General features: G+C 46.1%; 2 protein-coding genes across 2 annotated transcripts in view; one reads left to right on the forward strand and one right to left on the reverse strand.

Moving 5' to 3' along the window:
* LOC149441851 (uncharacterized) overlaps window positions 1-26,678 on the reverse strand; it is a 409,050-nt gene that overhangs the window by 292,574 nt on the left and 89,798 nt on the right. The window lies entirely within an intron of this gene.
* The window catches only part of LOC149441855 (uncharacterized), a 269,391-nt gene that overhangs the window by 210,875 nt on the left and 31,838 nt on the right, over window positions 1-26,678 (forward strand). The window contains exons 12-13 of the mRNA XM_089656824.1: window positions 5,395-6,546; window positions 12,353-12,480. Coding sequence (XP_089512950.1) covers window positions 5,395-6,546; window positions 12,353-12,480 — 1,280 coding nt within the window. The remainder of the gene's footprint in view (window positions 1-5,394; window positions 6,547-12,352; window positions 12,481-26,678) is intronic.

Here is a 26,678-nt window from a genome sequence, read left to right on the forward strand (position 1 = left end):
TGCTATTGCAGACGCAGCAACGCTAAAATATTTTGATCCAGATCAAGCAGTGGTAGTACAATGTGATGCCTCAGAAACCGGCCTTGGAGCCACACTAATGCAGGATAAACAGCCAATCACATATGCAAGCCGAGCATTAACTCTAACAGAGCAAGGATACGCTCAAATCGAGAAGGAACTACTGGCGGTAGTGTTTGGGTTAGAGACATTTCACCAGTACACCTACGGTCCACAAGTGGTGGGGCATTCAGATCACAAACCTTTAGAAAGTATTACAAAGAAGCCACTACTGAATGCCCCAAAAACACTGCAGCGTATGCTGTTAAGGCTTCAGAAATATGATTTTAACATTTGTTACTGTCCAGGGAAGGATTTACTGATTGCAGATGCCCTAAGCAGAGCTTACTTACCCATCACAAATGAAGAAGAAAAAGACATTGAAAGCATCAATATGTGTGAATATCTGTCTGTCTCAAAAGACAGACTGAAACAAATACAGACCTGCACAGCGGAAGATAAAACTCTACAGATCCTATCGACTGTCATCTTGAAGGGATGGCCAAAACACAAGCAGCATGCTCCAATGGAGGTTTCTCCATTTTTTCACATAAGAGATGAACTCTCTGTGCAGCATGGAATCATCTTTAAAGGAGAAAGGGCTGTCATACCAACATCCCTTAGAAGAGACATTATAGAAAGATTGCACTCGACTCACTTAGGTGTAGAAGGATGTCTACGTCGTGCACGAGAATATGTTTATTGGCCTGGAATGAATGACCACATAAAAAACTTTATAGCACAGTGTGAAGTATGTGCATCGTGCAATGATAAGCAACCGAAAGAGACATTGCAACCACATACAATTCCAAACAGACCATGGTCAAAAGTAGGAACAGATCTGTTCACGTGGAACGACAAGGAATATCTGGTAACTGTGGACTATTTTTCCAACTTCTGGAAGATAGACTACTTACAGGACACAAGGGCCAAAACAGTAATTAAAAAACTCAAGGCCCATTTTGCCAGATATGGCATTCCGGATATTGTGTTCTCTGACAACGCCGCTCAATTTATATCGGAAGAATTCAAAAAATTCAGGGAGAGGTGGGAATTTGAGCACCAGACATCATCTCCTGGATATCCACAGAGTAATAGTAAAGCTGAGTCAGCAGTAAAAACAGCCAAAAGACTCATGCAAAAGGCAAAACAGGCAGGTACAGAGATATACCTGTCTATACTGGATCACAGAAACACACCCACACAAGGCCTAGACACCAGTCCAGCACAGCGGCTTATGAGTAGACGTACAAGGACTCTCCTACCAACTGCAGGTCAACTACTAAAGCCAAAGCTTGTGGGCAATGTTAAAGCCAAACTAACGAAGAATCAAGATAGGCAAGCTTTCTATTATAATAAATCTGCAAAAGATCTGCCTGTTCTCCAGAGCAATGACAATGTACGGATTCAGCCAATAGGCAAATATGACAAACACTGGAAAAAAGCGAAGGTTGTACAGAAATTGGGACCACGGTCCTATGAAATTATAACAGAGGAAGGAAGAAGATGGAGGAGAAATCGGAGACATCTGAGAAAAACACAAGAAGGAGATGATACAGGGCCCTGGGAACAGTATATGGACACTCAAAGCAATGAGACTATGAATACCAGCAACAAAGAAACAGGGACTGCTGAGGAGCATAGGGAGGTCTCTAGGCAGAGAGAGACAGTCCCAGAAAATAGACTGCCAGAATCAGAAGAACACCAAGATTTCTGTGAAGAAACCTCATATGTTACGCGAGCTGGCAGAACAATCAGAAAGCCGGCTCACCTCAAGGATTATATCTAATTTATAGCTATGTTCTACTTCACCATTTTGTGTTTGTTATATTTCATTGTTCTTTTATTTAAAAGAGAAAGGTTGTAGCAATATGTTATATGCTGTGTATGGCCTCTAGGGGTCTCACTACTTAGATACTGGTACAACTGTGTTATTGCCTCTCTTTGGTTGTAGTTCTAGAAGGGGACACATGTTTAATGGCAGCTAGGAGCACCTAATAAATGTCTGCTACTATCTACCGTGTGTGAGCATCTGAGCAGGATCGACTAACAGAACACACACGTCATTCACAACCCGGACACGTCATTCACAACTTGGACACGTCATTCAAAACCCGCACACGTCATTCACAACCCGCACACGTCATTCACAACCCAGACACGTCATTCACAACCCGGACACGTCATTCAAAACCCGCACACGTCATTCACAACCCGCACACGTCATTCACAACCCGCACACGTCATTCACAACCCGCACACTTCATTCACAACCCGCACACGTCATTCACAACCCGCACACGTCATTCACAACCCGCACACGTCATTCACAACCCAGACACATCATTCACAACCCAGACACATCATTCACAACCCGCACACGTCATTCACAACCCGCACACGTCATTCACAACTGAGACACATCATTCACAACCCGCACACGTCATTCACAACCCGCACACATCATTCACAACTGAGACACATCATTCACAACTGAGACACATCATTCACAACCCAGACACGTCATTCACAACCCGCACCCATCATTCACAACCCACACAGGTGGCAACCCTATGTGGTACGGTACCGCTGAGTGAAACCCTGGGTTTGAAGTTCACAGTCAAACTTTCTTTAGGTTCAAATGTTCTACTGCAAACCGAATAGGGGGGTGTTCAGCCCATCACTAGTCCCATGATGTACTCCAAAAAATAGATTTTACATGTAAATCAAAACCCCTAATTTTTCATGGAACCCCTAGAAACCTTTGGAAGAAAAATGGCTGCTAAAGGCTGGACTAGGCAGTCATATATTTCTGTCCCCCTTGGTGGGAGTGGAGGTGACCCCTCTATAAGGATCTACAGTCCATACACACCCAGCACAAGCTGGGGTCACACTACCAGACGCTTCTCGGGGCTGCAGTTCCTCTGAGCTCCACAAGGTGGGGATCTCACTTCTACCCACACAGGAAGTCTCTATGGAAGACAGACAGGAAGTGATGTCAGGTACAGACAGGAAGTGATGTCAGGTACAGACAGGAGGTGAGGTCAGGCAAAGACAGGAAGTTACATGAATAAGGAAGTAGAGAGAAGATGTTGCTGGATCTGGCAGCAGAGGAGGTAATACGTAGATGAACCCCTTCAGGGGGAGGAGTTGATGATAATATATTTGCTCCCAAAGCTGGCCTACATGGTTCAGTTTTATCGTTCAGCCAGCGGGATGACCATAAAAACTGAAGTGATTCCCCCATCCACACATTGGAGGTGGATGGGGGAATCCTCCCCGCTGCACTCTTGTATTCTGACAATGGGGGGACTCCTCTGCTCTCAGAATACACAGATCAGCACTGAAGCTATTGGCTGCAGCCGGTGGGGGAGTGGCTTTTATCCGGCAGTGGCCACACATGGATGGAAATGTGAGCGATCCCTGCTGAACCAGCTGAATTTCCATGGATCTATGGTCACCTTCAGTGACTTCCTCCCCTCCCCCTCATCTCCTTCATGATGGAAGTCATGCTGAGATCATCTCCCATTGGCTGAGCAATGTCCCTCCATCCAAAGTCAGAGAATCCTATGACATCACCCTGACCTCACAGCTCCTCCCCCCAATGTCCCTGCATCCAGAGTCAGAGAATCCTATGACATCACACTGACCTCACAGCTCCTCCTCCCAATGTCCCTCCATCCAGAGTCAGAGAATCCTATGACATCACACTGACCTCACAGCTCCTCCTCCCAATGTCCCTCCATCCAGAGTCAGAGAATCCTATGACATCACACTGACCTCACAGCTCCTCCCCCCAATGTCCCTCCATCCAGAGTCAGAGAATCTTATGACATCACACTGACCTCACAGCTCCTCCTCCCAATGTCCCTCCATTTGGCTCCTTTCTTTTTATTCTATGGTATTAGGATGTGGGGACCCTTGGCATCCTCATAAGCAAACCAGAACTGTTGGTCCTGCATTGTGTATAATGACGTCAGAATTCCTTATACCCTGCGTAGTGTGGGGGTCCTGTGGGGGGGAATTATACCTCAGCCTGAAGTGGGGCTTTAATAAAATGGAGACCTGAATGGAGAGGTGAGGAGGATTCTGGGAATATCATTTGATGTGACTATTTGTGTTCAGATGTAGAGTTTTCCTCCTGTGAAGTCTGGAGATCATATGACATCACATTGCCTCCACCTCCCTCCCTGATAGAAGAGAGAAAGAAGAAGAAGATTCTAGAAGTCACCAGAGAGATCACTGAGCTGCTGACAGGAGAGGTGAGCGGTGCCGGGAATTCTGGGACATTCTCCAGTAACAGACAAGGGATGTGTCTGGATGGTGACTGTATCATTGTGTGTGTCAGGTTCCTATAAGGTGTCAGGGTGTCACTGTCTATTTCTCCATGGAGGAGTGGGAGTATTTAGAAGGACACAAGGATCTCTACAAGGACGTCATGATGGACAATCAGCCGCCCCTCACATCACCGGGTAAGAGGAGACTTTATTGTAAAGGAGAGAGCAGTACGGAGGATCCACCTAGATCCCCCATCATCTGATAAACACATAGAAACAATGGATTCAGTCAGTGTGTGTGTTTCCTACAGATGGATCCAGTCATGGGAACCCACCAGAGAGATGTCCCCGTCCTCTGTATTCCCGGGATTCCACACAGGAAGGTCACACCATTCCTCACTATTACAAGGTTGGTGGGATGGAGCATCTAGAACATGGACTTGTGGAGACAATGTGTGGAGTTTTTTTATGTGACCTTATATTTTACAGATGATATTTTCTCTCATTTCCTTGATTTAGAGTGGAGATCCAATCGATATAGAATTTGAGGTGAAAGCAGAAGAAGAAGAGGCGTATGTGAGGGATGATCAGCAGTCTATGGAGGAGGATGGAATAACGGGGACATTTATAGAGGAGGACACTCCTACAGAGATCAGCACAGGTGGGTCATGAACACTAAATCCATTCCTCCACCCATACTGCTCACTGATTGGTCCAGAGTAGGGCGGGGACTGGGTGATATCAGCCTGTAATCCCCTGGTCACTTTCCTGAGCTGTGTTCCCCGTCCTGTATTCCTGGATTTCTCTCGGATAATCTTCCTTCTCTGTGCTGCAGACACAATTTATGTATCAGTTCTGGTTGTTTCCTCACTCTCTGACTAAGGTCCATGAATAAAGAAATGACCTGGTAGGAGATCAGAGGAGCCATTTCCTAGTTCCCTTGAGGGTGGAATTGTAAGCTCCTCAGAGACCAAGCTGCCTGATGTGGGTGGAGTCCTGGTTTGGGGGAACCAATCAGCTCCTGTTTGGTAATCCTCTTTGTCTTTGTATTTTAGTCCATGGCCGGGAGATGAGGAAAACCTCCGAGGATTGTCTCACTTTGTCTCCAGACTGGAAAGTAGAGGATGAGGACATCACACAGTATAGTCCAGGAGAAAACCCGGCTCCCTCCAATGTCCATCCGGCACCACCCAGTGTAGATGGACCATCAGATTCCTCGTATCCTGAGGAACCTCAGACTGTGCGGGACTGGGCCGGCCTTCCAACAGGGAAGAGCTTCTCCTATACTGAGTGCGGGAAGGGTTTCCGTTCTAAATCCTATCTTAATGTGCATAAAAGATCTCACACGGGGGAGAAGCCACATTCCTGTCCTCAGTGCGGGAAATGTTTTTCAGTGATGTCCAATCTTTACAGACATCAGAGATCTCATACGGGGGAAAAGTCATATTCCTGTCCTGAGTGCGGGAAATCTTTTTCTAGTAAGTCAAATCTTTACACACATCGAAGATGTCACACAGGTGAGAAGCCGTATTCCTGTCCTGAGTGTGGGAAATGTTATTTATCAAACTTCCATCTTTTCAGACATCAGAGATCTCACACGGGAGAGAAGCCATATTCCTGCCCTGAGTGCGGGAAATGTTTTTCAGAGAAGAACAGTCTTTACACACATCAGAGATCTCACACGGGGGAGAAGCCATATTCTTGTCCTGAGTGTGGGAAATGTTTTTCACAGAATTCCAGTCTGCACAAACATAAGAGATCTCACACAGGGGAGAAGCCATATTCCTGTCCTGAGTGCGGGAAATGTTTTTCAGAGCATTCCAGTTTGTACAAACATCAGAGAACTCACACAGGGGAGAAGCCATATTCCTGTCCTGAGTGCGGGAAATGTTTTTCCGAGAAGTCCATTCTACACAAACATCAAAGATTTCACACAGGGGAGAAGCCGTATTCCTGTCCTGAGTGTGGGAAATGTTTTTCAAGGTCATCAAATCTTTACACACATCAGAGATCTCACACTGGGGAGAAGCTGTATTCCTGTTCTGAGTGCGGGAAATGTTTTATAGAAAAATCAAAACTTGTCAGACATCAAAGATCTCACACGGGGGAGAAGCCGTTTTCCTGTCCTGAGTGTGGGAAATGTTTTTCAGAGAAGTCCAGTCTGCACAAACATCAGAGATCTCACACGGGGGAGAAGCCACTTTCCTGTCCTGAGTGAGGGAAATGTTCCTCACTGAAGTCCTGTCTTCCTGTACATCAGGGGTCCCACACAACCCTGGAGGTGTATTAGTGCCTTGAGTGCGGGAAATGTCTTCTAGATGAATGTTGCTTGACATCCCAGCTCTCATGTGGGGAAGAAGCACACCCTGATATACACCTCAGATATACTCCATGGCTGATCTTCATCATGGAAGAAACAGTTCATAAGGAGATCAGAGGCCCCCAAAGACATGGATGAAGTGTGGGACCAGGATGGCCATTGATGGCAGGAGAAGAATAAAAATGGAGTCCTGCCCTGTGATTGGCTGAGTACATTTTGTGGTGGGAGATTTCACAAACACTTGGAGGTCTATGGAGAACAATGTTGAACGGATGTGACCGGTATTCTCCAGCTGGGAGGAGTTTTGGCCGTATTTTATTTCTTATGATCATTGGCTCCATCTAGTGGCCATAATATCATATTGGGCTAGTTTTACTGATGGAGAGATTTCAGAAAAATCACCTCATTGTGGCCTCTAGATGGAGCCGGCGATAATAGGAAATCTCTGTGTTACTTGAGGTCACACTCCTGCACTCTGAGGTCACACTCCCGTACTCTGAGGTCACACTCCCGCACCCTAAGGTCACACTCCCGCACTCTGAGGTCACACTCCCGCACTCTGAGGTCACACTCCCGCACTCTGAGGTCACACTCCCGCACCCTGAGGTCACACTCCTGCACTCTGAGGTCACACTCCCGCACCCTGAGGTCACACTCCCGCACCCTGAGGTCACACTCCCGCACTCTGAGGTCACACTCCCGCACTCTGAGACCCATAAAACTTTATTTTGGTGGTATTTATTCAATGCTGGAATTTTTATTTTTTTTTTGCTATATAAATGAAAATGTCCAAAAAGTTTGTAAAAAAAGTGTTTCTCTTATAAAATATTGCAAATAAATAATCTTTCTTCATAAATTGTGGCCAAAATGTATTCAGATATCTTTTTAGTAAAAAAAAAACCCAAATTAGTTTATAACCAAAAATTATAATTTTTTTTAAAAAAATTACATTTTTATTTTTTTATATTATTATGTTTTTTACACCCATAATGGCTGTAAAAGCAATAATTTCTCCTTCTCTCCAGCTGCATTCCTGCAGCCATTAAGAAATACTGTGAGAGCTGTGATTGGTCACAGCTTGTCACATGGAACAAGTCTGTTGGGAATAGCCCTGTACCATGTGACCTCGGTGATCACTCACAGATTTCACTAGTAGTAAGCAATGATATCAGGAAGTGACATTCTCCTTACTACTGTTCATGTGATCACTTGTCTTCAGTTCACTGGTCTTCCCAGTGAATGGCTGTGCAGGGAGGGGAGATGTCAAGACAAGTCTGATGATTGGAGGAGAGCAGACTGAGCTCCCAGCAAAGCTACAAAACTGACCACGCTGAGCTCTCGTGCCTAGTGTGGTCAGTTTTAATTGGGAATCAGAGGGACTGGCAGGATCACCAGGGATCTCACACAAAGGAAATAATACAGAGAGAAGAGGAGACGTCTTCATACCAGGACATGGGACAGCCGGCACAGATCAGGAATAGGACATGTTGGAGGAACATATTCTTTGAAGGAGAAGTTCAAGCAAAGCTCTTTTGTCTGTACTTCTCCTGTGGATCAGAGGAGTGCAGTTCATTCTGATCTCCTGTGACCCGTTTTCAGGTGAAGCCCGCTGTCAGCTGACGTCACTCAGCCGGTCCAGTCTGGGGAAAGATCCCGAGATCAGAGTCTGGACCAGCCGCACCCTCCCCCTCCACAGCCCAGTGAGTGTGTGGGGGGGGGGGGGGGCAGGGCAGAGAGCTGTGATTCCAGATCATCATATACTAAGCAGGATTTGGATCCCGGTGGAGAACTTTCACCCCAAGAAAAAATGAGGGTGAGGTCAGCAGAGGAGCCCATAGTAAAGGAGGAAACTCTGAAATGTTTTCTTCAGAAGGTCGGGGTTTACTGGACAAGTGAATGTAAAATACACCATCAACGCGTTTCATGGCTTCAAAGTGTCACTTCATCAGGACAGGTGTAAGAAGACGATATAAAAATAGGGAATGAAGTAACAGTTCAGTATATCGTATTATAAAGACCCGAGTCACATACAATTCATGGACAGGACTGAGATTTATAGCATTCAGGATTTGTATGATGTTAGACAAGGTGAAGAGATATATGGAGAGGATGATCAATACATGGAGAAATCAATCTATTCTATCATAGAAGGGAATCAATAGATCAATAAATGACATCAACCAATCAATAAGATCCATTTCATGGGATAGATTTATCATTCTGTGCACTGGTTATGTTGGAGGATCAAACCGTGATCACTGGATATTGGAAACATTCCTTGATCTGATGATTGCTGGCATGGATTCCTGATTGATTATTGCTGGGAATAAAGTCCAATAAACACGCAGATTTGATGGGATTATTGATAGAAAAATCTCTTCATATTCCATGGAATAAATATGTGTAGAATAGTTTGGATTTGATGGAATAAATCTCTATAAAAAGACTTTGTGTGGTTTGTTGGTTCTTTTCTATTCCTCTCTAGGTCTGGATTTCAGGAAGAAGAAACAATTCCTCCAATTTCTAGTGGATGGTGAGGAGGGGAGAGATTTGGGGGAGTTTTGTACCTACAGGAGGTAATAGAGAGAATCCGGCTAGTAATTGATGAGAGGAGATTTCATTGGAGAGTCCCATTGGAGAGAATTCAGGGCTGGGGGCACTGCTGGGGCCTGGAGGGTTCTGATTGGACCACCAGTACATGTGTCATATAAATCTGGGGGTGTGCACTGCTGGGGCCTGGAGGGTTCTGATTGGTCCACCAGTACATGTGTTGTATTAATCTGGGGGTGTGTACTGCTGGGGCCTGGAGGGTTCTGATTGGACCACCAGTACATGTGTTATATTAATCTGGGGGTGTGCACTGCTGGGGCCTGGAGGGTTCTGATTGGACCACCAGTACACGTGTCATATTAATCTGGGGGTGTGCACTGCTGGGGCCTGGAGGGTTCTGATTGGACCACCAGTACACGTGTCATATTAATCTGGGGGTGTGCACTGCTGGGGCCTGGAGGGTTCTGATTGGACCACCAGTACACGTGTCATATTAATCTGGGGGTGTGCACTGCTGGGCCCTGGAGGGTTCTGATTGGACCACCAGTACGTGTGTCATATTAATCTGGGGGTGTGCACTGCTGGGCTGGAGGGTTCTGATTGGACCACCAGTACATGTGTCATATTAATCTGGGGGTGTGCACTGGTGGGTCCTGGAGGGTTCTGATTGGACCACCAGTACATGTGCCATATAAATCTGGGGGTGTGCATAAATCTCCCACTTTTGGTCTAAGTTCATTGCCAATGTGTATGCAATTGCACTGCGTGTTGGCAGATTGCATGGAGATTGTAAAGTAGCAGATCTGCCAGATGGAGATCTGTGTGTGTGTGGTGGCCCAGAAGATCAGTCTGCGACAAACTGTTGGCTGGTGGCAGGCTACCATTTGTTGTGTGTCTGCTGTGGGGTGTGTGGACAGTGGAAGAGTGATTAACACCGGGGTTCTAGCTTGTAGGATAGCTGGAGGAATCCTGGAAGGATGTGTGATTGCTAGACTGCTCCCCAACCCTTAGAGTGCACAAGATTGTATGTAAGATTCGTATCTGCCTGTGTGTGGTCAGCCAGCTGGATAGGAGAGTCTCCCTCTAGTGGTGACCAGAGGTAGTGCGGGCTGCGAAATTGTATCATGGCTAGCCTTATATGCTCAGAGTCCCCCTCACTCCCTCTGTACCCCAGTCACACATGTGCACACCTCGGTTATCTAGTCGCTGTAGTCATGTGTTTTTATCCCTGACACACCCTCATACTGATGGCCTGGTGGGGCTTACCCAGTCCTCTAAGGGGCACTCTCCATTTGAGTTACTCTATGGGAATCATCCTCGGGAGCTCCTAGACATAGCCAAGGAAACCTGGGAGGGGGAGCAGACACCCCACAAAGGTGTCATTGAGCATATCACACATATGCAGGACAGGATTACAGCAATCACGTCTATTGTAGAAGAACACGAAGTTCACACCCAGGAAGCCCAACAAAGAATATACAATGGGGTTTTCTCATCTGGTGACCGGGTCATGGTGTTGGTTCCCACTGTTGAAAGCAAGTTCCTGGCTAAGTAAAAGGCTCCTTTGAAGTGGTTAAAAGAGTTGGGGAATTACAAAGTACATCAACCGGATAATAGAAAGCCTGAGCAGATATACCATGTACACCTGTTATGCCCCTGGAAGGGTAGGGTGGCTCTGACTGTGGGGTCTGCCCCTGTAACTCCTGGGAGTACTGAGTCCCCTCTAGTCTCTGAAGTCACAATTCCAGACAGACTGTCTCATTCCCAAAAGCAGGGAGCTAGAGAGTTCCTGATAAGGAACAGAGACACATTTTCAGAGTTACCTGGTATGACTTCAGTGGTTTAGGATGATATTATTACTGGACCTGGGGACTGTGACAAACTCAAACCATACCGATTCCTGAAGCCAGGAGAAAGGACATCAGTGACAAAGTCAAGAGGATGCTGGAGCTAGACATCATTGAGGGGTCTAATAGTGACTGGTCTAGTCCTATCATTTTAGTCCCAAAACCAGACGGTACTTTGAGGTCCTGTAATGACTTCAGAAAGATTAATTTAGTGACACAATTTACCATGTACCCTATCCTCAGGTAGATGAGCTCAGGGACAGGCTTGGGAAGGGCTGTGTTCCTGAGCACTATGAACTTGACAAAAGCATACTGGCAAATCCTCCTGACTGAATGTGCCAGTGAAAAGATTGCATTTGTGACCCCCTCAGGGTTCATATAATATAAAGAAATGCCTTTTGGTTTACAAAATGCCCCATCAACACTTCAGAGGGCTATGGACAGGACCCTAGGACCTCCTCAGCAGTATGCAGCAGTCTATCTGGATGCCACAGTGATACATAGCACTGAATGGGAATCTCGCTTGCCCCTTGTCCAGGTGGTCTTGGATTCTCTCTTCAAGGAAGGTTTTATGGCAAATGCTGTATATTTGGGCTACACTATTGGACAAGACGTCATAAAACAAAATAGATGCCATCCAAGAATGGCCATGTCCTGCAAACAAAAAGCATATCTGAACCTTCCTTGGTATTGTGGGGTACTATAGAAGGTCTATCCAAAATTTAGCAACTCTATCAGCTCTACTGGCTGACCTTACACAAGGGAAAGACTTGGTAATGGTAAGATGGTACCCAGTGGCAGAAGAGTCTTCCCAAGTCCTGAAGAGGGCCCCCTTGTGCACACCCAGTACTGTACATCCCTGATTTTTCCAAGGATTTATGTGGTTTAAATGGATGCATCTGATGTATCGTAATGAACATGGAAAGAAATATGTTGTAATTGACAAGAAATGTTTAGCCATAAAGTGGGCCTTGGATGCTCTAAGATACTATTTGTTAGGGTGAGTTTGACCTGATAGCTGACCATGATCCCCTCAATGGATGGCCCAAAAGAAGGAGACAAATAGCGGGTGAACTGGTGGTTTTTGGCTCCTCAAAATTATTCCTTCATGGTAAAACACAGACCAGGGGCTAAGATGGGAAATGTAGATGCCCGGTCCCGGGTTCACTCCTGTTGGGCTACAGCTGTGCCAACCCTGGGGATGAAACAAGGGGGGATATGTAGCAGAGTGTCTCAGAGGGAGCTGGGAAAATCCTCTTCTGGGTTCACACATCTCCCAGGCTCCTCTCATACACTTATAGGGATCTCTGATCCTTGGTCCAGCTCAGGTTTCACGCCTCTCCCTGGGTGTAATTTATACTCACCAGAAACATGCAGTCAGATCTCTCATACCTGGGAACAGACAAGTCATGTCTGGGAGAGATGGAAGGTTGGTGGAAGCTGTAAAACTGCATCTTTGGAGACTGACAATCACTAGGCTTGCTCACCCTGATAGTACAAGAAATGGCCGCTGCCCCAGTCTATAACTGGCCTTCACAGCAAGGAGCACTTGAACGAGCAACGCATGTCACACAACAAAAGAGAAAAGTTCCCGGCTCAACTTGCCAGCCATCCTGCAAACAAACCAAATTACCCCGTCTAACAGTATGCGTTAAAAACGGGTTTAGTTAGCACACATTTGCAAACACATTGTAAGCTACAGAGCCATGTCACGGCACCCTGATAATCTGTAATCCTAACTCTACAAATTTTGTGAGCCCCCATAGTAGAGGCATTTGTATTTAATAGCTAGACCAAGGGCAGGGGGACCTGAGGGAGCCAACCCCTCCTTAAAGGTACAGGAGTGCATCGGACACCCAGCTTATAGCACAATGGTAGCCAAGGTGTCCAGTGTGTCTTCTCCCCAACAATTCAACAGAACAAAGAATGGCCACTGCCCCAGTACCCTGATAGTCAGGAATCGTGTTTGTGTAGTTAGTGCCGGGACACGGCTAGGATTTTGGTTTTGAGGTTTTTGCCGTTACTTTGTGGAACATTGTACAGCACCTGTAATCAGCACCAATAAACACTGCACTGTGTGACACCACATCACTGGACTGGTATCTGTCCCTAAAAGTGTGCCCATCCCAGGGAGCTTTGTACCCGCTATCAATCCCCAGCTCATTATTCAGAAACATTGAACTGCAATTTCCACTGTTCTGACCAGTCTTCCAGCAACACCAAATCCTGTTCCATGTTACAGGTACCTCCAAGTTCTATATGTAGTCTCGGGGGTCCCTGTGGAAGTCCATGTGTGGACATTCCTACCTATGATAAATGACAGGCTGACCCCACCTGGAGACTTTCTCCACACCTGGAGTGTGCTGAGTTCTTGGAGAACGTCTACACAGTGTTTCCAGATTGGCTTTATCACCCCAACGAGCTCGCTCCAGTTCATGGATGTCATCATTATGTTTGGAGGATCTCACCAGTCAGGAGCCTTTCCTGTCATCCTACATGTTCCCTTCTGAGGATTGTTCTATCCTTCCAAACAAATGTATGAAATCATGGATGAGTCCTCCTTCTATGTGATCTAGAAGATCTTCAATCACAATGTCTTTATGGATGAAGTGGATGGCCCAGTTTATATATTATTTATTGCTTTACAGCTTTATTCCCTCCAGGATTCATTCTTTATTTATAGAACCATTCAAGGAAGTGTTCTTACTTTGAGACATCTCCACCACCATTCCTCTGTGACCATTACATCCTTGTCATTTATGTCTAACATCTTCATTATTGTTGGGAATGCAACAGCATGTACTATAATGTACTATATAGTATTGTGTGTTAATATCACTTGACCAGTAGATGGCACTGTACACTAAAGGTTACTAGTTGTACATATGTGTAAAACTTGCTGGTTTTATCTCTTCCTCTCTATCTCTATCTTCAGGAAGTAATATGTCTGCTGAAATGTGCTCTGTATGTTTGTAACTTAAGCCACACAAGTAAAGTCTGAATTCTGCCATCACTACCAGTGTCTTCTCTAACACATAACCAACAGGTTATGGGCCCAGCTCCAGACACTGGAAAAAGGAAAACTACAAGCAAGTAAGTGCTGCATTTGCAATCCTACCAAATCCTATGTGAGGAGACAAGAGCTGTATCCAATTCACTGAAAGATGGCAAGTGCTTCAGATATGAAGTTTACAATAGCAAAGCTCAACAATACCAACTACCAGCTATGGAAGTTTAAGCTTGAAATGCTGTTATCCAAATATGACTTGTGGCCGGTACTAGATACACACAGACCCAATGACAACCCGGAAGAATGGGACAGGAAAAACAGGCAAGCAAAAGTAGTCATAAGCCTGTTAGTGGAGGATGATCAGCTCATTCATATAAGGAAAGAAAACTCAGCTAAAGGTATGTGGACTGCATTACAAACACTGCATGAATGTGCAAACCTAAACAGTAAACTATATATGCTGCGCAAACTGTATAAGATGAGGCTGGAAAAAGGGCAGGAAATGGGTGAACATGTAAATGCTATGCTAGAAATTGTGGACCAGCTGGGTGCAATAGGTGAAGAATTGAAAGGCAACCATGTTGTGTCAATACTTCTGTGCAGCCTTCCAGAATCATACAGTGCCCTTATAAATGCTCTAGAAACTAGACCGGAAACTGAACTGACGCTAGAATATGTTAAGGGAAAATTAATTGATGAATACAGCAGAAGAAAAGAAGATTTGCATAGTGAAGAGAACGAGAGACCAGAGGCAGCTCTGAAGGTGCATGAAGGCATAAGACAAAGCAAAGAAACCAGGGTATGTTTTCGCTGCAAAAAGGCCGGTCACCTGAAAAAGAACTGTTCAATCTGGAAAGCTGAGCAGTGAAAGTGGGAGCTACCCACAAGAGAAAGAGCTAAAGCAGTCATGAAAGAAAATGAAAGTGCATCATGGAGTGGGACTTTTAAAGTGACTCAGAATAGTACCTCACATGGATGGTACATTGATTCAGGGGCAACAAGTCACATGACAAGAGACAAGACATTCTTCACAGAAATTGATTTTAGTGTAAAAGATAAAGTCTTCCTAGCAAATGGGAAAAGTATTACAGTGGAAGGTAAAGGTCAGGGATTTCTGAACTGCAAAACGCCATCAGGGGGCAAGCAGAGCATCCTTGTAAAGAATGTTCTATATGTTCCAAGCCTAGAAGGAAGCCTCCTATCAGTTAAAACCCTTGCAAGCAATGGACTCACTGTCCAGTTCAGAGGTAATGAATGCACAATTCAAAATGGAAAGCAAATTCTAACAAGAGGAAGATTAAATGAACATCTGTACAAAATCTTCACTGAAAGTGAGAAGGCTAATGCGGCAACTCATAGCCCACATGACAAGTGCATCCACCTGTGGCATAGAAGATTGGGGCATCCAAACCCAGAAGCTATAAAGGACTTTGCAAAGAGAGGTCTATCAGAAGACATGAAAATATTGCCTTGCCACACACTCAGCAAGTGCACGTGTTGCATCAAAGCAAAGGCCACCCGAACCTCACTTCCACAGACCAGTCAAAGTAAAACCATTAAACCCATGGAACTGATACACAGTGATGTGTGCGGACCAATGAAAACCATCACACCTGGCGGGAACAGATATTTACTGACTTTCATCGATGATTATTCCCGGTACACAATAACGTATCTAATGAAGCACAAAAGTGAGACATTAGAAAACCTTCAAGAGTTTGTAGCTATGACAAGCAACAAGTTTCAAAGGAAACCTGGAATAATACGCACTGACAATGGAGGGGAATATATGAATAAAGAGATGGAATCATACCTAAAGAAACAAGGTATTATACACCAAACAACTGTACCATACACTCCGGAGCAAAACAGTGTAGCTGAAAGAAAGAATCACACTCTTGTAGAAATGACAAGATGTATGATTACGGATGCTGCCTTACCTAACAAATACTGGGGAGAAGCAATAATGACTGCAACATACCTACAAAACAGGCTCCCATCAAAAGCTATTGAGAGTACACCATATGAAATGTGGAATGGATCAAAACCTAACGTAGGACACATCAGAGTGTTCGGCTGTAAAGCATATGCCCACATTCCAAGTCAGAAACGCTCCAAGTTGGAGAACAAAGCCATAGAAGGCATTCTGGTTGGCTACAGTGAGCAGAGTAAGGGATATAGAATCCTTTGTCCAAAGACCAACAAGGTCACAGTAAGCCGCAGTGTTTATTTTGATGAAAGTGAAGCACCAGATAATACAATTCTTGAAAAATGTGGAGAGGATTTACGCGCTGAATCGTCAAGAGACACTGATTTATGCGAAGCAGGACAAGAGCAAGAACAAGAAGTGGAACTTACAATCAACGATCCAATAGAACCCACTGAACAACAAGAAATCAGAAGATCCTCTCGAATGACAAAAGGGATACCACCCCACAGGTTATCATACGCTGCTAAAACACATCAAACACAGGAGCCAACATCCTGGGAAGACATAGAAACTTTGCTGAGAAGGGAAGCCGATCAGTGGAGAAAAGCAGCTGAAGAAGAAATAAAATCACCTCAAGAAAATAAAACTTGGTCACTAACAGAACTCCCTCCCGGTCGCAAAACCATCGGAAGCAAATGGACTTTTAAAGTGAAATATGATACAGAAGGAAACAAGTGACTGTTGCACTCTCTTCAACTGAAGGGGAATACATAGCAGCAGCACATGCATGTCAAGAAGCCATTTGGATTCGTCAACTTCTACTAGACATGGGACTGAATATGTCACAACCCACACCCATCTTTGAAGACAATCAGGGATGCATAAACCTTACACACTCTGAGAAGATTAACCCAAGAACCAATCACATTGATGTAAGATATCATCTGCTCAGAGACATGCAAGAACAAGGGGTTATCGACATCCAGTACTGCCCATCAGAGGAGATGACTGCAGACGCACTCACCAAACCTTTGCCAAGGGAACGTCATTGTTTTCTACAAAAGAGACTAAATGTCATATAATTATGCACATGCCGTTGAGAAGGGGTGTTGGGAATGCAACAGCATGTACTATAATGTACTATATACAGTATTCTGTGGTAATATCACTTGACCAGTAGATGGCACTATACACTAAAGGTTACTAGTTGTGTATGTGTAAAACTTGCTGTTCTTTCTTTCTCTCTATCATCTCTTCAGGAAGTAATGAGTCTGTAACATGTCTGCTGTTATACAGTCTGCTGAAATGTGCTCTGTATGTTTGTAACTTAAGCCACACAAGTAAAGCCTGAATTCTGCTATCACTACCAGTGTCTTCTATAACACATAACCAACAGTACTTTGAGTTCAGCCAAGACCTGAGCACCAAATGACCGGTCCTGAGGAGCCTGGCTTTATCCAGATACAGATACAATGCTGTCTGAACTACCCACTGAGATCAGCCTCATCTATCCAATGCGGGGAACGGGAACTCATAGATAAGCAGATAAGATGACAGCTTTACACACTGTCAGGGGTGGCTGATTTCACCAAAAAATTATATTTCTGCCCTCAGCGACATTTAGAAAACAAAGCTGCCTGTAACTGTCATTCATTTGGCAATTTAAAGCCTAAGTTTAGTCAAATCTTTCTTCAATGGGATGCATCCCTTGTGCTGATAGTTGCTGGTTTGGTTGACGTCTTCCATCCTTCAATCCCCTCCACCCACACATCAGTAATCTCTCAGGAAAGGCCAATGACAGAACAGGCAGAGTTCAATCCGTACTTTGATCTCCTCCCCATAGCCGGCTTTAGAAGCTGCAGATTAACATTGAATGGAAGTCTTCTAGGATGATTTGGAATGGTCTCTGAGTCACTTTGGGTGGGGGGCCCATGGAACCCAGCTCACTTCGGAGAGGTGGGGAGACCCATCTCAGCTCCCCATAATCCTCTTATGTGTAAGTCACTCTGTGCCTGTTAGGGGTACAGGGTGATCTGTCCTAATATTGTGTAGACATGTATAGGCGGGGTGGGGGTTGTGGATTGTTTGGTGTTATGGGGCTGCATCCCATCGTTCTATTGTTTGTCTGGCTTGGGAGCAAACTATTATGACATGTATGTGTTTATGTGTATTAGTTTAGTGGGGTGTCTCCAGCAGCCCTCCCTCCTGATGGGACTGTCTGCTGGTGTGAAGTTTGAATACCTGTGTGTCTCTTGTTGCTAAGTATAGATTGCCCCTCCCCTGCGTCATTATGCAGGGAGGGGGGACTGTCCCCTGAGTGTATAAAAAAGCCAGTTTGAGTTTCAAATAAAGAGTTCCATGTTTAGACAGACTGGTGTCATCTAGTCTTGTATGGTCGGCTGTGGGGTCTGTGGTCGGTGTTCGGATGGGGAAGCGGTATTCTAACAGAAGTACCCAAGTGCATTCGGGGTCGGTTCCATTACAGTCTCTCCTCCTGGGAGGACGTTATTCATCATCCTACTCATACAACCAGCATTCGAGTTATGATGACCATACACTGATTGAAATGTGGCTGATTCACCAGGGACCAACCCAACTCCTCTCTGCCAATCCCTTCATTGGCTGCCACTTATCCAACAAATTCAATTCAAAATACTAACTTACAAAGCCATCCACCATCTGGCCTCAGTGACATCACTAACCTGGTCTCAAAATACCAACCAAATTGTTCTCTTCACTCCTCCCAACACATCCTGCTCTCTAGATCCCTTGTCACCTCCTCCCTTGCTCGCCTCCAGGACTTTTCCTGAGTCTCTCCCATCCATTGGAACTCCCTACTCCAATCTGTCTATCTCCTACTCTTGCCCACTTTTAGGCAATTGCTGAAAATCCTTCTCTCCAGAGAAGCCTATCCTGTCCCCACCTAATATCTGTACTTTTATTTTCTCCATCACCCCATCCCCCACAATATTTACCTTGACCCCCCTTGGATTGTAAGCTCTGACAAGCAGGGCCCTCTGATTCCTCCTGTATTGTATTGTGACTGTACTGTCTGCCCTCATGTTGTAAAGTGCTGAGCAAACTGTTGGCGTCATATAAATCCTATATTATAATAATAATACATTCTGCTCAGCGTGTGGCTATTCCCTCTCAACAAACATTGACTGTTGACATGATGGAAATCTTTTGACAATCAGCAGCTGCAGCCACCAATCAGTGTATTCCCAGCGGGAGGGATTCCTCCATCCATCTTGTTTGTGTGGAAGGAGAAATCTGAACAAAATACCAGTGTATGGTCAGCTTTAGACGTGTTCTGCTCTCCGTATACAAAGAGGAAGTTGGATGCCACCAACGATGAGTTGTGTAAGAAGTGATGGAAGGCAGAGCCGGCTCTGATAGAGGAAGTATGAGAAATCCCCCTCCACCTCCTCCTCTCTTCTTCCTCCATCATCAGACATCATTGGGAGTGAAGTGCAGACCAACTCTTTGTTCACACATGAATATCGATCTTCATACAGTATGAAGAAGGTGGAGCTCCCAGTGCCGTGTTTCCAGGTATTTCTGCTGTATTATTCTATATATCCCTGTGTATAACATCCCTCTACTGATATCATGGAGGGACTACAAATCCCAGCATTCTTCCAATGATATCATGAGGACTAACAGTTCCAGCACCCCTCCACTGATATCATAGGTATATACAAGTCCAAGGATCTCTCCATTGATATCACAGACCAGAAGTCTGTATATTGTGTAGCTCCATATAGTGTATAAATGGATAGTGTGTACTATATAGAGGGAAAGATAATCTGTATCATTCCATATATCCCTGTGTACAACATCCCTACACTGATATAGTAGCCAGTTAGTCTGGCTGAAAAAAGACAAAAGTCCATCCAGTTCAACCATTTAAAAAAAAAAGTTATAATCCTCCACCCACAGTTGATCCAGAGGAAGGCAAAAAAAACCCAGCAAAGCACGATCCAATCTGCTCCTGCAGGGAAAAAATTCCTTCCTGACCCCCCGAGAGGCAATCAGATATTCCCTGGATCAACTTTCCCTATAAATGTTATATCCAGTTATATTCTGTGTATGTAATATGATATCTCTCTCTGGACTCTCTATACCTCTCCTAATACTAGAGAGGATTTTGCTCGCTTTAGAACCCGCAGTTTGGCATTGCTGCCATTATTAAGCTTGTGATCTACTAGAACCCTCAGATCCTTCTCCACCATTGACCCCCCCAGATCCTTCTCCACCATTGACCCCCCAGATCCTTCTCCACCATTGACCCCCCAGTTGTACCCCCCTAGTATGTATGATGCATGTGTATTCTTAGCCCCCCCCCCCCCAAGTGCAGAGCCTTACATTTATCACCATTAGCCCTCATTGGCCCCATAGTCCCCCAATTACACAGAACATTGAGGTCGGCTTGTAAGTTGGAGACATCCTGTAAGGACGTTATTCCCCGGCACAGCTTGGTGTCATCTGCAAAGACTGGAATGGGATTTATAATCTCACACCCCATATTGTTTATATATATATTAATAAGTAAGGGTCCCAACACTGAACCCTGGGGTACCCCACTAATAACACTGAACCCTGGGGTACCCCACTAATAACACTGAACCTTGGGGTACCCCACTAATAACACTGACCCTTGGGGTACACCACTAATAACACTGAACCTTGGGGTACCCCACTAATAACACTGAACCCTGGGGAACCCCACTAATAACACTGAACCTTGGGGTACCCCACTAATAACACTGAACCCTGGGGTACACCACTAATAACACTGAACCTTGGGGTACACCACTAATAACACTGAGCCTTGGGGTACACCACTAATAACACTGAACCTTGGGGTACACCACTAATAACACTGAACCCTGGGGTACCCCACTAATAACACTGAACCTTGGGGTACCCCACTAATAACACTAAACCTTGGGGTACCCCACTAATAACACTGAACCCTGGGGTACCCCACTAATAACACTGAACCCTGGGGTACCCCACTAATAACACTAAACCTTGGGGTACCCCACTAATAACACTGAACCTTGGGGTACCCCACTAATAACGCTGAACCCTGGGGTACCCCACTAATAACACTGATCCTTGGGGTACACCACTAATAACACTGAACCTTGGGGTACCCCACTAATAACACTGATCTTTGGGGTACCCCACTATTAACACTGAGCTTTGGGGTACCCCACTAATCACACTGATTCATGGGGTACCCCACTAATAACACTGAACCCTGGGGTACCTCACTAATAACACTGAACCTTGGGGTACCCCACTAATAACACTGAACCCTGGGGTACACCACTAATAACACTGAACCTTGGGGTACCCCACTAATAACACTGAACCCTGGGGTACACCACTAATAACAATGAACCTTGGGGTACACCACTAATAACACTGAACCTTGGGGTACCCCACTAATAACACTGAACCCTGGGGTACACCACTAATAACAATGAACCTTGGGGTACACCACTAATAACACTGAACCTTGGGGTACCCCACTAATAACACTAAACCTTGGGGTACACCACTAATAACACTGAACCTTGGGGTACACCACTAATAACACTGAACCTTGGGGTACCCCACTAATAACACTGAACCCTGGGGTACACCACTAATAACACTGAACCCTGGGGTACCCCACTAATAACACTAAACCTTGGGGTACCCCACTAATAACACTGAACCTTGGGGTACCCCACTGACACCCCCAGACCACTCAGAGTATGAATCATTAACTACTACTCTTTGAATCTTTTAGCCAGTTTTCTATCCATTTACATTCGGATTGTTTCAGCCTGTAGACTTTACCTTACACATTAGCCGTGTGGGGAACTGTGTCCAAGTATACCACGTCCACCCCTCTGTCCAAGTATACCACGTCCACCACCACCCCTCTGTCCAAGTATACCACGTCCACCGCCACCCCTCTGTCCAACTATACCACGTCCACTGCCACCCCTCTGTCCAAGTATACCATGTCCACCGCCACCCCTCTGTCCAAGTATACCACGTCTACTGCCACCCCTCTGTCCAAGTATACCACGTCCACCGCCACCCCTCTGTCCAAGTATACCACGTCTACTGCCACCCCTCTGTCCAAGTATACCACATCCACAGTCACCCCTTTGTCCAAGTATACTACATCCAAAGCAACCCCTCTGTCCAAGTATACTATGTCCACCGCCACCCCTCTGTCCAAGTATACCACATCCACCGCCACCCCTCTGTCCAAGTATACCACGTCCACCACCATCCCTCTGTCCAAGTATACCACGTCCACCGCCACCCCTCTGTCCAAGTATACCACGTCCACCACCACCCCTCTGTCCAAGTATACCACGTCCACCGCCACCCCTCTGTCCAAGTATACCACATCTACTGCCGCCCCTCTGTCCAACTATACCACGTCCACAGTCACCCCTTTGTCCAAGTATACTACATCCAAAGCAACCCCTCTGTCCAAGTATACCACGTCCACCGCCACCCCTCTGTCCAAGTATACCATGTCAACCGCCACCCCTCTGTCCAAGTATACCACGTCCACCACCACCCCTCTGTCCAAGTATACCACGTCCACCACCATCCCACTGTCCAGTATACTAAGTCCACCACCACCCCTCTGTCCAAGTATACCACGTCCACCGCCACCCCTCTGTCCAAGTATACCATGTCCACAGCCACCCCTCTGTCCAAGTATACCACGTCCACCACCATCCCTCTGTCCAGTATACTAAGTCCACCACCACCCCTCTGTCCAAGTATACCACGTCCACCGCCACCCCTCTGTCCAAGTATACCACGTCCACAGCCACCCCTCTGTCCAAGTACATCATGTCCACAGCCACCCCTCTGTCCAAGGTTTTGCTCACCTCCTCATAAAAAGAAATCAGATTTGTCTGACAACTTCTGTCTTTCATGAATCCATGCTGTCTGTTGCCTAAAATATTTTTTTCCCAGTAAGAACTCCTCTCTGTGGTCTTTTATTAAACTCTCCAGTATCTTCCCAATTATAGAAGTTCCACTAACAGCTCTATAATTACTTGGGAAATATTTTGTCCCCTTTATAAATATTGGCCCCACATTGGCCTTACACCAATCCAGTGGTACTATGCCAGTCATTAAAGAGTCCCTAACAATGAGAAACAATGGCTGTGAGATGACAGAGCTGAATTCTTTAAGGCCCCGTGGGTGTCTGCCATCCGGTCCAGGGGCTTTATTCACCTTTATTCTGTCTAAATATTTCTGGATCATATCAATTGTGAGCCAATGTGGATCATCTGGGGGGTGTCAGTACCACGCCCATTATGGACAAGAGCCCCCCCATGCTCCTTTGTATACACAGAGCTGGAGAAGGGATTTCATACATTGGCCTTCTCTTTGTTTCCAGTCATCCACTCTAGATTATTTTGTAAAGGGCCTACATGCTGTCCCCTCCCAGATGGTCTGTCCTCCCGGTTGTTAGGGATAGCAGTGACACCCAGGGCTGCCACCAATGAGCTTGCAACCCCCACATCTTCACCCAACTTGGCAAATCTGTTTGGGTGCACAAACCCAGGGCCAGCCTTCCTTTTCTGTGAGCCCCTACCACTCCCTCTCATTACAGTAACCCATCTTCCTACCTGATAATCCTGATTAGCCCCTCCGCACTCCACATCAATCCCATTAGCTACCCACTCAGAGAGCAGAAGACCCCTTTCAAGGTTGTCAGTTCTGCCCAGTGTTGGAACTTGCCCCTTCAGATCTCTAATGCGAGATTCCAGAAGGGCAACCCACTCACATCTGTTGCAGCGGTATCCATCCTGAAGCTGTTGCTCCATTGCTCCCTACATGCGGCACACTGCACGGCACAAAACCTTCCATCCTGCTTGTACTCATATTCCAGGTACAATAGATACCATAGAAGAACTGCAAGTCCCAACATCTCTCCACTGATAATTATAGGGGAAGTACAAATCCCAGTATCCCGCCACTAATATTGTGGATAAACTACAATTCCCAGCATTCCACCACTGATATTATGGGGGAACTACTAGTCTCAGCATTCCTACACTGCTATTTTGGGGGAACTACAAGTACTAGCCTTCACCCGCTATAAATCTGCCTTCCACACCTACACCTCCTCCCTCTGTAAGCCGTGTACCGGGGTGGGCTCCCCAGGTTACAGTGAAGTCACGAACGAGGAAAGTAATCCCAACACCAGCTTTTGCCACAACAGAATTTTACTTAGATGTGGCAAATAAACACAACCACAAATGCTGGGAACATACAATAAATTTACATACACCCAGCCCAAAGGCTGAGACCCTTGTGCTGCACAGCACAGCGCCTTCTGATGGATGAAGGTAGAAAGTGAAGTAATTTACCTACTGGGGGCACAACTAAGCTGCCACACCTTACCTGTTATTACCCTACAGAGCAGGAATCAGTGTATGGGGGTACGGGATGGGCTAGCCTGCGGTGCAGCACAACAGCTTACAATCTTACACAAATCTACAGTATTCCCTCTCCCATAACTGGTCCTGTAGCACGTGCCTGAGTATTCCTTCTGAGCAAAACGCCAGTCTGGCTTGAGTTTGTGGGATTTTATCAGCTCTCCAATGTGAAATGTCACTTTAAGTTATGGAGTCCTTCCAATGAACAGTAATAACACTTGTGGCCTGACACAGAGACCCTAACTAACTAACTATAGGCCTGGACTCAATCTATAGGCACCAACACTGAAATGAGGTGCGTGCACGATCTTACCGACCCGGGTCTGTATTGCAGCAGATGGTGACTCTGAACAGAACAAATGTCTCTCTCTCACAAGCATGCAATGTCATCAGCCTTCCTGGCAGCGATCTTCCTTTCTCTGAACAGGATCAGCGTCTTGAACACCATCAGCTTCACTTAGCTGCAGTTCTCACACATGGAAGCCAACGGATTCTCTCCTCACATGTCTCTTTTCCTTCACCATCATCAAAAACATGGCTCCAGTCTTTCTTCCTGTTCACTTCTCCTTCAGAAAACCCCACCCCTTATTGAATATAGAAATAGCTATGCAGCCTGAAGCTGTGTTAGAAACAGGGACATCTTGTGGCCAAACTGCATAACGTCAGTCAAGACATTCTCTAATTTACTTCACACAGTATTCAAACAATGAGAGCTTTTTCCCATCTTACACCTCCATGCTGCCAAACAAGCCTACTTCCTGACCCTCATCAATACCCTCTCCTCCAATACTCTCTCCGCCCCCACCCAGCACCTCACTCACCGCCCTTGAGATTGCCAATCACTTTAAAAACAAGATTGACACAATTCGCAAGGACATCGCCTCTGCTCAAACTCCCTCCAAACCCGTCCCCTCTCACACAGCTACCCCCTCATCACCCCTCTCCTTCAGCCTCACCACTGCTCTGACCTCCACCCCACCTAACATTCCTAACACTGAAGCCCCCTCAACACTCCACACCTTCAGCCTTACTACCATCGAGGAGGTCACTAAGGTCTTCTCTGATGCCCGCCTCACCACCTGCCCCCTCGACCCTATCCCCTCTCAACTCCTACAACCTCCCTCCCCCTCCATCCTATGCTCCCTCACCCACATCTTTAATCTCTCCCTCTCTTCCAGTGCTTTCCCCTCCCCTCTGAAACATGCACACATCACTCCCATACTTAAAAAGCCCTCCCTGGACCCCAATGACCCGAACAACCTCAGACCCATCTCCCTGCTCCCATTCACATCCAAACTCCTCAAGTGCCTAGTCTACAATCGCCTAAGCTCTCACCGCAACGACAACAACGTCCTCGACCCCCTACAGTCCGGCTTCCGTCCCCTACACTCCACCGAAACTGCCTTACTCAAGCTCTCCAATGACCTACTAACCGCTGAAGCTAATGGCCACTATTTATTGCTCCTACTCCACGACCTCTCCGCGGCCTTCGACACAGTCGACCACCCCCTCCTCCTCAAAAAACTACACTCCCTCGGCCTCAGAGATTCCGCTCTCTCCTGGCTCTCGTCCTACCTATCACAACGCTCCTTCAGCGTTACCTATAATGCTACCACCTCCCCCTCACTCCCCCTCTCTGTTGGGGTCCCTCAAGGCTCTGTCCTCGGGCCCCTTCTCTTCTCCATCTACACCTCCTCCCTTGGCCAACTCATACACTCTCACGGCTTCAACTACCACCTCTATGCTGACGACACACAAATCTATCTCTCAACCCCCCACCTCACCACCTCAGTCTCCGCCCGAATCACACACCTACTGAGCGACATATCAGACTGGATGTCGCTCCATTTCCTCAAACTGAACCTCTCCAAAACTGAGCTCCTAATGTTCCCCTCAGCCCACACACCACCCCCCACTGATTTCTCCAACACGTCCAACAATGCCAATATCAAACCCGCCCTGCAGGCCAGAGTACTTGGTGTCATTCTGGACTTCAACTTATCCTTTCAGCCCCAAGTCCAATCAATAACAAACTCATGCAGACTCCACCTCCGCAACATCGCCAAAATCCACACGTTCCTAACCCCAGAAACCACTAAACAGCTCATCCACTCCCTCATCATATCATGACTCGACTACTGCAACTCCCTCCTCACTGGCCTCCCTCACCACAGGCTATCCCCGCTTCAGTCCATCCTGAATACGGC

Source organism: Staurois parvus, unplaced genomic scaffold (assembly GCF_062004578.1).
Source record: "Staurois parvus isolate SC_StPar_1 unplaced genomic scaffold, SC_StPar_1.0 ptg000941l, whole genome shotgun sequence".
NCBI classification, from domain to species: domain Eukaryota; kingdom Metazoa; phylum Chordata; class Amphibia; order Anura; family Ranidae; genus Staurois; species Staurois parvus.